We start from the raw sequence: 17119 nt of genomic DNA, 5'->3' as shown, positions 1-17119 counted from the left end.
AGAACAATCTGTGCCCACCAGGCCTTGCATCAGCCAGAGGATGGAGCGAAGACAGTTTAGCCAGCAACACTGACTCCACGTGCAAGAAGGGCCATGCCAGGAGGACCTCTAGGGACACTCACTGAGCCGGGCAAGAACACTGCTGCCTGTCTATTACTAGAAAACAAAAACCCTCATCTACAACCCACATTATTACATCTAAGTTGCACACAGAGGAAATGAGAGTTGGATAAAGAGAACACTTGTCTTAAGTCCTCAGCAGAACCCTGGCCAACACCAAATGCCAGCACCTGGCATCCCAGTGAGCTGAACCCAGTGAGAAAGATGGGACATGGAAGAGGATCCCTCAGGGGCAGCTTACCTGGTCAAACCTGTTCACATCGTTGGACAGTAGGTTGACTACCTGGCCTGTGGTGGTCTTCCTCATGGCCGAGCTACTTAGGCGAAGGGCCTGAAATGAGAGAGGGAGACAGAGATCCGAATTCCTAAGGTGATACCAAGCCATCTTAGAACATAACACAATGGAGCATGCATTCCTGGGGTCTTTAGTGGTGTCAGCACGAACAGGATGATAACTGAAAGTGGGGCTCTAGGGACCCTTCTTCAGCCTCTAACTTAGTGTGGTGCAGCCCCGCCAGCAAGGGTGGCAAAGGGAGGAGAGGGAGGTAGAAGCAAATCCCCCACCCAGTTTCTCATTGAACTTGGACCTGCCTGAAGTGTCAAGGGTGTAGATTTAGACTTAGGGGCCAACTAAAGTAATTTTGAGACAAATTAGATGAGAGTAGAGAGACTGCATTAAGGAAATAAAATAAGAGACTTGGACTATAAATCTGGAATCAATCATTAATTCTGTGGGTGATGTCATTTTAACAGTTTTTGGTTTAGCTTCTACATTCTAAAGAGTATGGAATCTACATTCTGAAGAGTATGAAAGGGAATCTTCATTCCCTTTCATTCTGAAATGAGTATAATGCTCAAAAACACTATTCATGTGAGGAGCCTCTGTTCTTAATGCCAGTCTTCTGAATTTAAAAATCACAGCCTGTGTTTCACAGTCCCTTTATTTGGAAAACAAACAAACAAACAAAAACCTCTGAAAAGTGCCCTAGAAAGCTGAGGAACCTGAACAGACACCACAAGTTGCTTCAACAAATCATTAAGTGGACTCTGATCCAAACAAAATGTCATGGTTCATAAAAACTTCTCATTTAGTCCTTGAGTTAAACAGAAAACTCAGCAATCAAGTGTGAATGTAAAACAGTATAGCTGTGATGGAAAAGAGTATAGCAGTTCCTCAAAAAAGTAAACATACAATCAGCATCTAGTACAGCAAGACCACTTTTGCGGGTTTATTCAAAAGAACTGAACACACAAACTTGATCTTTTTGCACACCTGTGTGCAAATGTTCAAAATAGCCAAAAGGTGGAAATAACCCAAAAATCCACTGACAGATGAATGGATACAAACAATGTTGTATAGGTCTACAATGGAATATTATTCAGCCTTAAAAAGAAATTAAATTCTGGCACCAGCTTCAACATAGATGAACCTTGAAGACATTGTGCTACATGACATAAGCTAGACACAAAATGGCAAACATTGTGTGATTCCACTTATACACAGCACCTAGAGGAGTCAAATTCAGAGAGAGAAAAAGTAGCATGGTGATGGATGAGGGGAGGGAAGTTCTAGCTATGAACAGTGTTGATGGCTACAAAACAATGTGAAAGTACTTGATGTGAATAAACAGAGTACTTAAAAAGAGTTAAGATAGTAAATGTTATATTGTGTATATTTTGCCACAATTTAAAAAATCAATGATCAAAAGCCAAAAGTGATTTTACCAAAGCTGTGGAAATGTGAATAAACGACAAGTCATTTTACATACGATTCCTCCTGAAAGATCATTCCAAGTTCAGCTGAAAAGAGCACTAAAATGCTGAATGGGCATTTTAGGAAGCTGCAGATGTGCAGCCTTAGAGAGCTCCTGGAGATGTGCCCCAGCCTTGAACCAATGGTGCAGATAAATTACGACTATGAGCTTAGTAGCCATCCCGTTTCTAACACCCAATGCGGTTTCTTCCCAGGACCAGGGATTAGAAGTTGAATAAGAGCCACAAATGTTCAGAGCTGCTCTGTAGCACCAGATTTGCCCCTAGGAATCAGCCCACCCGAAACCTGCAAAAAAGAAGTGTCTTATTTCTGCATCTCAGCAGGATTCTGGATGCCACACTGGTCCTAGTGCTAAGTCACTTCAGTCATGTCTGATTCTTTGCAACCCTGTGGACTGTAACCCGCCAGGCTCCTCTGTCTGTGGGACTCCCCAGGCAAGAATACTGGAGTGAGCTGCTGCCGGGAGCCAGCACAGGAGATCCAACCCATGACAAGGTCATGTGGAAGAGACCTGATGGGAAAGCGGATCAGGACTCGAGGGACCCCCGGACTTGCTCGAGCATCTACCCCAAAACCAGAATCTGTCTGTCTTACTATTTTATGCCTTTCACCAACTCTTCTGGCATTAACAGGGGGCTATCCCCTGCCAGGAGCCAGCATGAGGAACTCCGCCCGTGGCAAAGGTCATGAGGAAGGAGGCTCGGCATATGCAAAGGCGGGATCGAGCCTCAGGACCCCCTGTTCCCGAGCATCTACCCCAAAACCAGAGTCTGCCTACTTTACTGCTTTATGCTCTCACCTACGCCTCTGACTTTACGGGGGGCTGCCCCCAACACCTCTCTCAAAGAAGGAGTTAACTTAGAGCTCTAAGTTAATAAAAATTCTTGGGCGTGTGACAAGAGTGTTTCAACTTACAAACTCCTCTGAAGTTTCTCCAGCCTGCCTGAGCAGGTTCATCCAGCCACATGTAATTGTTCACAGCCTCCCAACCATGAGAGGCACGGGATGCTTTAAACTTTCTAAATACAGATTCTTTTGAGAAGTTAGAAAATTATTAGTATAGTATAGTGGGTTGATTAGGAATTATATTGGTGAAGGGTTTTTCATTTGTTGGGCCAATATTTGCTGCTAAATCTCCATATTCCCTGCCCTTATAATGAATATAACTAGCATATAGGAGAAATAAGTATTAACCTTTGATATTAATCATGTTATACCTTAGGCTAAGTAAATTCCTTTCTTAATTGTAACCCACTGCACCTTCACCCTATAGAAATGCAACTTTATCTGGTGCCTTCAGAGGGTGGCACCTGGTTTAAGAAAAATCACCCCTGGAAGAATAAGTTTTCTGGTAACTGACCGTTATCAGAAGAAAGGGCCATAAAATGTCGGGCAGGCCTCATGGCCAGAAGATGATGTAAAACCACCTAAGACCTTTTGTATATATTTATATAAAGCACCTGATTTTGATAAAGGTAAGGACTGCTGCTGACCCCCGCGTGACTTTGAAATTTCCATTTGTCTCTATGTGTAACAAATGGTATATAAGCAAACCTGAAAAATAAAGAAATCGGATCAGTTCCTGGAGAGACTAATTCTCCCATGTCGTTCTTTCTTGTTCTCCATTTTTCTGGCTGAATTCCCATCTGTAGCATGGATGCCTGCCAAGTCTGCTAATTATGCCTAGGCTTGTAAGATCTGACCGGGGAGGCCTTAGTGTCTCCTCTCCTTCGGGAGAACAGGAGGATGCCTGCGGCCCTACATAGGTAGTGCAAACCTCTTGTCTCGAGGTTTTATTGGTATTCCACGTAAACCAAGTTATTCAGCCTCTTTTCTCCACTGATTTTTCCACTGAGCTATCCTTATTCTATCTCTCTTTATATCTTTAATTAATACTTAATTAAGCCTATTCTTTCCTGATCGCCAACTCCGTCTCCCCTTCGAATGTCCTGCATCCACCGGGGCTGGACCCCAGCAATCCCTGACCACCTTTCTCTGGAAAAAGTTAACTTTAGGGCTTTAGTTAATAAGTCTCCTGGGCATAATAGGAGTGTTTCAATTTAAACCCCTCTGATGGCTTTCTAACTTGCCTGACAGGTTTATCTAGACTTTTACAACTATGCATGTGATTGTTCACAGCCTGCCAACTGTGATAGGCACGGGAAGTTTAAAACATTCTAAAAAATATAGAGCCTGTAGAAAGTGGAAGTCACTCAGTCATGTCCGACTCTTTGGGAACCCGTGGACTGTAGCCCACCAGGCTCCTCTGTCCATGGGATTCTCCAGGCCAGAATAGTGGAGTGGGTTGCCATTTCCTTCTCCAGGGGATCTTCCCAACCCAGGATTGAACCCAGGTCTCCTGCATTGCAGGCAGACTCTTTAACCTCTGAGCCACCAGGGAAGCCCCAGAGGAGTTAAAAATTATTAGAATAGTACTGGTGGAGGGTTTAATTGTTGAGCCAATGCTTGCTGCCGAGTTTTCATATCTTTTACTCATTGTGTATCTGGGAACGCATTGATTAATATAGTTGATACATAGAAAAAATAAGTAGTAGCCTTGGCATTAATAACATTAGACCTTGACTTAATACATTTTCTCTCTTTGTTGTAACCCAATGTACCCTTGAACTAGGAAGAATGTAACTTTATTTAGTACTTTCTGAGAGTGGTACCAGACTTTAGATAAAAAACACTTTTAGAGAAAATAAGTTTTCTGGTTGACTGACCTTTATCAGAAAAAAAGGGTCATAAAATGTTAACAGGCCTCCTGGCCAGAGGATGATGTAAATCACCTAAGACCTGTGTATACAGATAGGTATGCAGAAAGAAAGCCTGGTTCAAATAAGGGTCAGGGCTGCTGACCCTGCATGACTCTGCATCTTCCATTATTCTCTATGTACAACTAAGGGTATAAAAGCTCCTTTTGAAAATAAAGCTACGGGCCTTGCTCACCAAAGCTTCACCTCCCCGTGTCATTCTCTCTCTCTCTTTCTTTTCGCCAACACCGTTCATCCGAGGGTATCCCTGGACTTTGCTGAGGCTGGACCCCAGCAAGCTGCCATTTCCTTCTCCAAGGGATCTTCCTGACCCAGAAATTGAACCCAGGTCTCCTTCATTGCAGGCATATTCTTTAACATCTGAGCTACCAGGGATGCCCTAGATGCAAGGCTAGGCACAAGGGAATTTGTCTTTCCCACATTTCTTGAATTTCAGATAAAGTCCATGGTTTAACCTCTAAAATTCCTGACTTCATACAGGGACAGTTCTTCCAGGCATAATCAAGCCAGCAAATGAACACCTTTGGGAGAAATTTATCTTCACACAAGCATATGTGCCACATCAGATCAGATTTCCCAAAGGTGATGTTCCAAAGTGTTAGTTGGAAAGAATAAAAACAGGTGCACTATGGCTCACCTGTACAGCGAAGAGTTAGCTTTGACTGAACCATCAGCTCACACCTAACTTAAGGCTTTCACAGTATAGTTCTGGTGAATTTCATGCATATTTATGGGAGCCAAGCATGATCTAGGAAGACAAACATCATTTGTGGGGAAATCTAAATATTTATCTGCTAAATGGTGGACTGCAAAAGAGACTAGGGCTTCCCTGGTGGCTCAGTGGTTAAAAATCTACCTCTCCTGGAGGAGGAAATGGCAATGCACTCTTATATTCTTGCCTGGGAAAGTCCATGGACAGAGGAGCTTGGTGGGCTACAGCTCATGGGGTCACAGAGCACAACTTAGCGACTGAGCAAGCACACATGTACACAAGATGACGATGGAGGACAAGGAAGACCCCTGACTAGAGTGTACGGGCACCGCTGCCATTTCCGCATCACCCAAGAGGAAACCTGCTCACGTGCAATAGCCAAACACAGACCATGAGATGTCAGGGCAGTGGATTCACACAGCCCTGACATTAATAAGACTCTGCTCAAGGAAAGAAGAGAAGACACTTACATTTTGCAAAGAAAACCATTCCTAAGAAACAGAATCTCTAAATAAGTAGAAACCAGGTAAAAGAAGCAATAACTTTGATTTAAATTGCTTGGTTTAGTTTCCAATAAGGATTTTTTTAATAAAAATTATATATATTTAAGGTGCACAACATGATGTTTTGTTAAAAATACACATTGGGAAATGATTTCTATAGTAAAACCAACTAACATATTCATCATCTCATGAAGTTATCATTTTGTGTATGTGAGATGAGCTCACTCTCAGCAACTTACAAGTATACAATACAGTCAAGTAAGGATTTGAAAAAAAGCAAACAACCCAGAGCAACAAGATACACAAGAACAAGTTTATACAGAGTCTTTAGCTCCTGACATAGTGCATCTGTGACAATTTCTTCATAAAGACACCTGAAATTCTTACTCTTTTTATATTACCTAAGACCAAAATAAACTATAAAATAATTCTATGGCATCTCTCAATAGAAAATCACTGAACACATCAAATCAGGTCTTATTAAACTGCTATAATGCATGCTAAAGACAAAAAGGAAATATTTAATTATGAAAATAATTTGAATGAACTGCCACAAATTCTCTCCAAATTTGCCAAGGACAATGGAAAATTTCAAGTTTTATCCCAAATATCCAACTATTTTCTTTAATACCTTAAAACAATCATAATTATATAATATAGTGAGTAAGTCTGTATATGGCCTAGATTCTATTTACATTTTTCTTTAGTTAACACAATGTTACTGAATATGAGTAAATGGGCCAGATAAAAATGTAATCATTCCCTTTCTCAAACACATTTTGTTCTCCTAGATTTAATTTTATAAATTAAATTTCCTAGATTTAATCCAATCACTGAAGTTCACTTTCAAATACAACTTTGATATAAATGAAGGTTTTAATGAACAACAACAAAAAAAAAACATTTCCATCAATACTACTTTGGGCATGAAAACACTGAAAATCAATGTGATATTTTTGGTACGTATTTTTTAATTAGATTTTGTTACAAATTTAGTAGATATTGTGTAACAGCCTATGACTAAAAGTCATCAAAGGCAGCCTTGACCTGATCTCAATAGAAAAATTTTTATTATATATTTGTAAAGTTTGCTTAAAGGACAACAAACTTGGCTTGATGCAAATAAGCTTCTCTGTTTCTCTTCAGTCACTCAGTCATGTCCAACTCTTTGCAGCCCTATGGACTGTAGCCTGCCAGGCTCCAGGGAATTCTCCCGGCAAGAATATTGGAGTGGGTTGCCCTTTCCTTCTCCACGGGATCTTTAAGACCCAGGGACTGAACCTGTGTCTCCTGCATTGGCAGGCAGATTCCTTAACACTGAACCATCATCTGGAAGCCCTAGCAAAGTATAAATGATCCCAGTTACAAAATTTTTAATTTACAGAGAACTTCCCCAAAATATTTCTGATGCTCCAGGGGAGGAACACACCATGGTACCGAGTGACACTCACCTTGCGGTAGATCATATGGCACACGGCTACTCTCAGCCTCATCCCCACGCGCTGCATGTGGTAGAAGTACAAGTGGTGCAGAACGGCCCACACGAGCACGCAGGCGCTCAGCCCTGCCGCGTAGCCGTAGGCTTCATGCAAAGCGGCAGAATCGCTGGGATCGTAGTTTTCAACATAACTAACCATTTTCCCCAAAAATATGGGTTGAACTACTCTGGTGCCTTCCTAAAAGAAGAAAAGTCTTAATTAGAAATGTCAGTTTTTCTTTACACAAGGTTTACTTTTAGCATTAGCATGCTAAAAATACATTTTGACAAAATGCTACATTCATGGCTAATTTAAAAGAAAAACTTGCAGATTCACTATTTCCTATAAGACAAGTAGACAACAGTTTTAACCTTAAGACAAAATTTTACATTCAAAGATAGTAAAGCCTTAGTATCATGCTTAGTGTAATGTGAATGCTCAGTAAATACTATCAGGCTCAATACCAACTGAGCCTTAAGATAAATAAGGAAAAAGGTGGCAGAAGAAGAGTAAGAAATCTGCTTCCTTATGAAGAGGCCTGCTGGCAGCCTGCCCCTGTCCCCTGTATTCTTAATATCCAGCCCAAATAGAAATTCAACCTGGTTCACATATGGGAGACACACTTTCATTACCTTCTTTTTGAATCTTTATGAACTGAGACACTGGAACAAACATATCCACTCTTTTCCATCCCAAACTCCACATGTCTTGAGGTCAAGGGAATGGAAACCAGCTTCAGTTGGTTTCCATTCCAAACCAGCTTCAGAAACCAGGCTTGGCAGCTCTATAGGCTCTCAGCTCCCGAGAGCACTGCCTCACTATGTCTCTACCCTCTAGAAGCTGGAATGTTCCCTGGAGTGAAAAAATTAAATATGGTGGAGGTCAAGCTAAAAAATCATGTCTTCCATAGTTCTCCATCCACCATCCACTGCAGTTGGTGGTTTGGAAGAAATATTCCCAATCATCTCTTCCCCAAGGCTAAACCAATTGACTCAGAGTGCACTGAGGCTTCCACTCTGAGTAAGCTTCTTTCCGAAAGAAAAAGGCAAAGAAACAGCAACACCTACCCACCCTGCCAAACAGCCACTTCGCCCCCACAACTTACTCCCTCCCTGTAGTCACTCCTTGAAGGTCTCTTTCTCCCCAGATCCCCCTTCTTTCTCCACCATCAAAGAAAACCAAACACTCAATGAATCCAAGTCACCAAAAGTAAACACCTTGACCCTCAACATCATTTCCTCCACAGACTTCTCAAAAGACAAAATGTTAAAAGTTTGGAAGTCTTTCAGGAACAGGGCTTTTCCTTTTTTTGTCAATCCTGCTTTACTAATACGGACAGGGGAAGCTTGGCTGACCTGACAGGTATGCTTTGATAGCTCTCTTCTGTCTGTCTGAAGCTGAGGAACCAATACATAAGAGGAAGGGAAGGAAAATCTATAACACCAAACACACACACACACACACACACACACACACACACAAAACAAGCATTTCCTGCTCAGCCAACCAGTGTCTGATCATGATATTTATCAAAAGATGTCCCCATCCCTCATATGGGGGTCTCATTAAACCTTAGCATTCCTGTCTTATTCTACACAAATGGACACACACACATTCCCAGGCTGCACCAACTGCCTCTCCCTCCATGAAGTCATGGAAATTTTCATCTACTATAGAGGATAAAGGGAACACTATTTAGTTGAAGTATAAATAAGATCATCAGACTGGAGTAAAGTGATCAGTTTTGATACATTTCTACCATGTCCTGTCACCCATCCCAAGAGGCATAGAGAGCTCATGGAAGAGTCCCTCATAAAATGGATTGTCAAACACAGTTTATAGAGTTTCCTGAGATGGAAATGTGGAGGCCACACAGAGAAGCAAGAATACCACACTGTACACACGGGCAGTCCCAGCCCAGGCAGGGCCAAGGGCAGCCCAGCCCTGCAGCCACAAACCACCAGAAGCCCAGCAGGAATACCTGCCATCCCAGACTTTCTTAAAACTTATGATTCCCTTTGGGAATCACTGTTGCCTGTTACTTAGGTCTCTATTTGAGCTAACATCCTTGTGATTACAGGAGAAATAAAAATAATGTCACTCATCAAACAGAGTATGGATAAATGCAACAAATCCAGCAATAAAGAGTGTAAATAAAGGCAGGTCACTACTGCCTAAGCATATCTGGAGTTTTTCACTGAGAAACAATATTTAATAGCCCAGCTGAAGGACTTCCCTGGTGGTCCTTTAGCTGAGACTCCACACTCCCAACATAGGGGACCTTGGTTCGATCCCTGGTCAGGGAACTAGATCCCACATGCAGAAACTAAGACCTGGTACAGCCAAAAAACAAAAAAACAAAAAACAGTTGGAGAAATAGCCTCATTAAGGTATAATGCCAGTTCATGGCTCATATCTTCCACTCATCTGTCAATTCTTTTTATTCTTGATAATTATTATTTAATTGGAATAGAAAATTTGTTATCTTTCAAAAAGATAACAGGATGTCAGACATGAATTGTTACTGATGCAGTTTGGGAGGAGAGTCATTTATTATTTTTAAGTACTATTTTGGGACTTCCTCTGATGACTCAATGGTAAGGAATCCATCTCAATGCAGGAGTCACAGGAAATGCAGGTTTGATCCTGAGTTGAGAAGATCCACTGGAGGAGGAAATGGCAATCCACTCCAGGATTCTTGCCAGGATAATCCCATGGACAGAGGAGCCTGGTGGGCTACCGTCCCTGGGGTCACAAAGGATCAGACATGACTGAGTGACGGAGCACACATGCACAGCTGTGCCTCCAGCAAGGAGCAGCCCCGGCGAATCAGAGAAGTGATGAAAAGCACAGTGCACAAGGAACATCCACCCTGGCACAAGTTGTGACTATGGAAAACAGAAAATGGATATTATGTTCCATATGAAAAATAGCAGCAAGTAAAAAACAATTTTCTAGTAATGTCTCTCAAACAGAAAAAAAACAAAAAGCAAAATAGTGAATAGCACAAAATTGTGAAAACAAAACCCCAAGTACATATAGAGAGGAAGAAGACACATATTAAAAATGATTCTTCAAAGCTTCCAGAACAACACAGGACAGAAGTCACTGAAGTCATCAAAGGTAGACTGAGTAGATCTGTCCCCTCCACACACAAGGAAAGGTTAGATGAACAGTTATTTCATAGGACAGCTGGCAGCAGCATTTGTAATCTGTGAGTGTTTCAGTTTCTGACATTTGGTAAAACAGGCTGAGGCAAACCAGGCAAAAGATTTTCCAGCTACCAGAAGATTAACTCCTGCATATGCTCAATGTTCTGTTCCGAGTATCAACTCCAAGTGAAACAGTGATGTGAATCCCAAGGAAAGGTCCAATTTCAGAACACTCTGCTTGCCTTGGAGAGTCTCTCAGAGAGGCAAGGAGTGGCTGTGGCTCACCCTAGGGACACAGACACTGGTGGCAGCCATTGCCGGGAGCTGCCCCCACCACGTGTACACTGGTGTGGGCAGACACTATTCTCATCGTCAACTAAAAAGAAATAAAAACAACTGAGAAAATATTCATTATCAACCTTGAAGCTAACCATACTGAAATTTTCTTGATCAGCAGGAATGAGGTCAAACACTGTTCCTTAAACCCTTCCTCTTTGACATAAATCTATGATCACATGTATATTCTTTCCACACATCAATTGAGAATATAGTTCTTATTCTTTCACAAGCATTCTTCACAACTCTGAAATCATAAAGGATCTTTAAAAGAGCTGAAGTTAATACCACAACATCCATTATTCAGGATTCTCTGAGAGTCTGAGTCTCTGAGGCAGACTTTTTATTTTGGCCACACCATGTGGCGTGCAGAATCTTAGTTCCCTGACCAGGGATCAAGAACCCTCACATCTGCACTGGGGGCATAGAGTCTTAACCACCGGACTGCCAGGGAAGCTTGTGGTAGCCATTTCTTGACAGAGGCCTTGGTATTCAGCCTCCTGAAAGCACCTGATATTGGGTCCCACCTTTTGCTTCTTAGAATAACTTCTTGCAGGGTTGGGTTAGAAATTAGAACTTCTGCAGTGGATAGAATTCCTTCTCCAAGTTAATGTACTTGAAACATTTCTCACCCAATTTCCCCACATCTTATTCATGGAAATAAAAACACAAAAATAGAAACAAGCTAACAAAGAAAAACACTTGAGTGAAACATATAAGCAGAAACAAGTGAGCTTATAGGAAAAAAATTGAACAGGCAGCTAATGTTTTGAACTGGGGGAGTTCTAAAGCGGAGTTGAGAAAAATCCAGAGATAAGGAGGAAAAGCAGTGAATCTGGGAAATCATACCCACCAGCATTCTGGATATCCTAGCCTTCATTCATCTTTAACACATTGGTCTTCATCCTGACTGCACCTTAGCATCACCTGGGTGGGGATAAGGGCACTCTGATGCCTGAGCCCAGCCTCCAGAAACTGGTTTAGGTTCAACTGATTAGTGATGAAGCCTGAGGATTCCTCTCCCTGAAAGATTCTGGATGCAAAAACTAACCCCATGTAAGCATCTGCTAAACTCCACTCTTGAACTGTCTTGGCATCTGAGCCTGGAATGGCTACAGACCTTCTCTGAAGGAATTACGATGATCACAGAGTTTTATTCAAAGTTCCATGGCACATTTCATGCTTCCAGAAAAATCCTTATAAACCCAAATCCAGAGATTACAGTATTGAAATTTTCATTCTGCACAGTAGGAAAAATAAAATTTCAGATAAAACCATATTTAAAAACATCAATAAAAAGATGAGTCAAAATTAGCCTGAAAAGTTATTGCTAAAAGGAGAAGGAGAATTAGAATAGAGCTAACGAGGATATCAGCCTTCTTTAAAAGTAGCCTTGTCTTGATTTTGGAATCATGAAAACATTATACAGAATTATAATCATAAAAGAACTAATTTTTTAAAAAGCAATTTCTAAAATTTCAAAGTAAATTTAAATAAAAGTACCTCAACATCTACACATCCTGTTGGTTCACAGAGCCATACAAAAAAGAACTATCAAAAGTGATTTTAAACAAAACAATTTGAAAACACATTCTCTGTGTCATACACCCACATGAAGACAATATGAACTGCAAAAAGATAAATCTTATAATGTTTTCAGAAGTCACATTATAAGATAAAACAAATGAATAATTATGTTATATCAATAAGAATTGGGCTTAGACTTGGGACAGAGAATAGAAGATGGGAGAAAAAGATACAGATGTAAGCACAATAAGATGAAGTAAAAACACTAGTGTCCTGCATCTGACTTGGATTGGAAACACCCATAGAAACATATTTGTTTACCTTAAAAGATGTATCCTAACTTTGTCTAATGAAAAAAGCCAAGAAACAATAACCAAGAGCAATAAGCTCCTTTAGTACCCAGACTGCTGCTAAGTCACTTCAGTCGTGTCTGACTCTGTGCGACAGCACAGGCAGCAGCCCACCAGACTCCCCTGTCCCTGGGATTCTCCAGGCAAGAACACTGGAGAGGGTTGCCATTCCCTTCTCCAATGCATGAAAGTGAAAAGTGAAAGTGAAGTCGCTAAGTCGTGTCTGACCCTCAGCAACCCCATGGACTGCAGCCTTCCAGGCTCCTCCGTCCATGGGATTTTCCAGGCAAAAGTACTGGAGTGGGGTGCCACTGCCTTCTTCAGTACCCAGACTATAGTCTTTAAATACCATTTCATACTAAAAGAGGACAATGATGCTTGGAGAAATGAATGATTCCAGGGCTGAGCAAATGCTGTACAAAATGAACTAGAAATATCCTGTCATATCAGAAAGCACAAAAACAAAAGATATGAAGGAAAAAAAGAAAGAAAAGAAAAACTAGCCAAGACTTCTAGAGTACGTGCAAAAGACTTAGGACCCAACCTGAATATACTCCCACTGCCCAAATATGGCCAAAGGTTGCCACAAGCATAACAAATGAAATGGACTGAAGCAGATCAGTCCAATGCTTAAATCCATAAGCTCAAACTGACATTCACAAAACCAAACCAAACAAACAACCATGAAAACTCACTAGCCCCTCTCTTCACTAGAGGAGAACCAATTCATCATTTTGAAAACAGGTTTTAAAAACTGAAATTATTTTCACCTCAGTTCAATTCAGTTCAGTCGCTCAGTCACGTCCAACTCTTTGCGACCCCATGAATCACAGCACGCCAGGCCTCCCTATGCCCACAAGTCTGTTCTCGACCTCTGCATCTCCATTCACTTCAGTTTGATTCAGTCGCTCAGTCATGTCTGACTCTTTGTGACCCCATGAATCTCAGCACGCCAGGCCTCCCTGTTCATCACCAACTCCCGGAGTTCACTCAGACTTGCGTCCATCGAGTCAGTGATGCCATCCAGCCATGTCATCCTCTGTCGTCCCCTTCTCCTCCTGCCCCCAATCCCTCCCAGCATCAGAGTCTTTTCCAATGAGTCAACTCTTCGCATGAGGTGGCCAAAGTACTGGAGCTTCAGCTTTAGTATCATTCCTTCCAAGGAAATCCCAGGGCTGATCTCCTTCAGAATGGGCTAGTTGGATATTGTTGAAGTCCAAGGAACTCTCAAGAGTCTTCTTCAACACCACAGTTCAAAAGCATCAATTCTTCGGTGCTCAGCCTTCTTCACAGTCCAACTCTCACATCCATACATGACTACTGGAAAAACCATAGCCTTGACTAGACGGACCTTAGTCGGCAAAGTAATGTCTCTGCTTTTCAATATGCTGTCTAGGTTGGTCATAACTTTTCTTCCAAGGAGGAAGTGTCTTTTAATTTCATGGCTGCAGTCACCATCTACAGTGATTTTGGAGCCCCAAAAAATAAAGTCTGACACTGTTTCCACTGTTTCCCCATCTATTCCCCATGAAGTGATGGGACTGGATGCCATGATCTGAGTTTTCTGGATGTTGAGCTTTAAGCCAACTTTTTCACTCTCCTCTTTTACTTTCATCAAGAGGCTTTTTAGTTCCTCTTCACCTCTGTCATAAGGGTGGTGTCATCTGCATATCTGAGGTTATTGATATTTCTCCCGTCAATCTTGATTCCAGCTTGCGTTTCTTCCAGTCCAGCGTTTCTCATGATGTACTTTGCATATAAGTTAAATAAGCAGGGTGACAATATACAGCCTTGATGGACTCCTTTTCCTATTTGGAACCAGTCTGTTGTTCCATGTCCAGTTCTAACTGTTGCTTCCTGACCTGCATATAGATTCCTCAAGAGGCTACTCTCCCTATAAATACTATAGGTGAGTGTTAACCAAAGAGCTTAAAACATTTCCATTTTGCAACCCTTAATAAATTAATGGACCTTGAGCAACGATCATGAATAGCTCCAACATCACACACACACACACACACACACACACACACACACACACACACAAGATGTTATGTACCTTATAATGGATATATACAACCCTACCTCCTACATAGACGAAAAGGGTGAAGAAAATCCAAATGAGCTACATCCAACTTCTAGACCTAAACACCAACCTAAGGTGCCAGAAGAACAAGTTAATTGACACAGGGGGAGGAGCGATCAGCCAAATCCAGCCTGTGGGAATCTCTACAGAACAAACAACCTAGAGACACGAGGCGGAGGGGAACAGAAAAGCAATCTGTATAACCTGTGTCAGCCAAGTGTACTTTATTTAATACTGCTTCCAACAGAAGAGGGGAAAAAAGACAACTGTGAGCACTGGCTAGATACTAATGATATTACAGTTAATATTTATGAATAATAATAATAATGTTTATGCTAAATATGTTTAGTGGGGGAGATTCCATATCTTTTAAAGATACATACTAAAATATTTATGGATAAAAATGTTATGATGGCTTGGAACTGCTTTAAAATTATCTTGGGAAGTGAGGGTGAGTTTCAGATGAATCAAGACTGCTAATTATGGTAATTATTGAAGCTGACTTAGGGTGATATAGGGGCTTAGTTCCCTTTACCCTTCTGCATTCTTAGCTGAGGATCTCTGAAATAAATGACAGAATAGCAAGAGAAAATCAAACAGAATTTTATTAACGTGTATTTCTGATACACATGCAAAATATCAAGAAGAACTGAGTAACTCCCTGAGGAGTAACTCCCAGGCCATCACCTTAAATGCCATCTCCCCCTAAAGACAAAAGAAAAGGTGATGCAGCGCCAATGAGAGGTTAATAGGAAAAGCAGCTTAAACCACAGTAGGGTTGGGTTTGTTAAGCAGATTTCATCCTTCTTGAAGACTGTCCTACAGGATTCTGCTGTGACTTACAGCCATCCTTTTTCTGGTACAGAGAGGGAGACACCTTTACAAATGGAGATTTCCTTTATCAGTATAAATGTCCCTCAGAAGAATAACTTCTACTCTGTCTTCAGAGTTTCTCCTGTGTCTATTTCTCAAAAACAGAATCAACACACAACAATCTTTCTGCCAGAGAGCCCTATTCTGGAGTGACACATTGTGCTACATTTTCAGTCTATTCTATTTTTATATTTTTGAAATGTTCTTAAAAATCTACAGGAAATTAAACACAAAACAAACAAACAAAAAAACACTATAGAAAGCAGTTGACAGAGGAGCACAGAGCTGTTTCTAGAAAAGCAGCTCCTCCTGGCTCTGAGCCTCAGTGGAGGCTGTGGGAGGAGAGAACAGAACACAGAGAACACGGGTCTAGCAGTCAGAACACTGAGCCTCAGGGACCAGGTGGGCCACCTGTGAGTCACATGACCCCAAGCCCATCATGTGCCCTCCTGGGCCTCCGGGTCTTTATTTGTGAAAATACTGACCTTGCCTCCCTTGGAGGAATCCTAGGACAGCTAAACGAGCTACAACAGTGTAGAGAGCTCTGAAACCACCATAAAAACAAGGGTTTTACATCATTTTTATTATTAGAAGTCCTGATAAGAGATTTACTCTATTCTTAATGGCAGAGGCTGGATTCACAAAGGGCTTGGAGAACTCATTGTTGCTCACAGGTGGTCACAGTGGAATAAGAACTCTTGAGAAAAGTCATGTGTAAAGCCAAATTTTCTAGACTGCAATTAAAGTTTCACTTCTAAGCAGATTGCTAAAATTTTTAACCAATATGAACGCAATCTTTTAAAAAGAGTCTCCTACCTCCTTGACTACATAAAGAAAATGGATTGAGGTGGGTGGAGGAAACAAGTGAAACAAGTGAGGGAATTAAGAGGTACAAACTCCAACTTATAAAATAAGTAAAAGGGGATTGGGGACAAAAAATAAATATGTAAAAGTTTAAAAAATAAATAAATCACAAGATTATAATATACAGCATAGGAAATATATTCAATAATATTGGAATAACTTTGCATGGTGACAGTTGGTAACTAAACTTATCATGTACCATATAAAATATTAAATCACTAGTGATGTATACCAGAAACTAATATGACATTGTAAGCCAATCATACTTCAATTTTAAAAAATTCTTTTAATTTTACATTAAAAACTTACACATGCTTAGAAAAAGCAAAGAAGATGGATATAAAACTCCAATTTATAACTCAGGGTCATGACTGTGGCTATTACTGACACCTAAAAGCTAATGCTTTCTTCCATGTGTCCCTCACTTCTGCTCAACCCAGGAGGCTGAGGAGTGGCTGCTGGTGGCAAAGATACTGTGGGCTGAGAGCAACCACTGAGGACCACACAGCAGGAGAGGAGGAGGAGGCCTTGAGCCAAGCAGGAGACCTGCCAAGCAGACCTGCTGTG

The 17119-nt window shown here is 41.2% G+C and overlaps 1 protein-coding gene across 1 annotated transcript; it reads right to left on the bottom strand.

The window, feature by feature from the left end:
- Nucleotides 1-361: 361 nt before the first annotated feature.
- On the bottom strand, nucleotides 362-7551 carry LOC108635179 (multidrug resistance-associated protein 4-like; the record flags this gene model as incomplete). Its single annotated transcript, XM_018045443.1, has 2 exons — nucleotides 7338-7551; nucleotides 362-451 (listed from the first exon to the last, which is right to left on the bottom strand). Coding segments are annotated over exons 1-2 (276 nt in total), but the record flags the coding sequence as incomplete, so codon positions are not given.
- Nucleotides 7552-17119: the final 9568 nt, after the last annotated feature.

Source organism: Capra hircus, unplaced genomic scaffold (genome assembly GCF_001704415.2).
Source record: "Capra hircus breed San Clemente unplaced genomic scaffold, ASM170441v1, whole genome shotgun sequence".
NCBI lineage: Eukaryota > Metazoa > Chordata > Mammalia > Artiodactyla > Bovidae > Capra > Capra hircus.
Note: the sequence above shows the minus strand (reverse complement) of the source record. Positions and strands in the feature narration are given on the sequence as shown.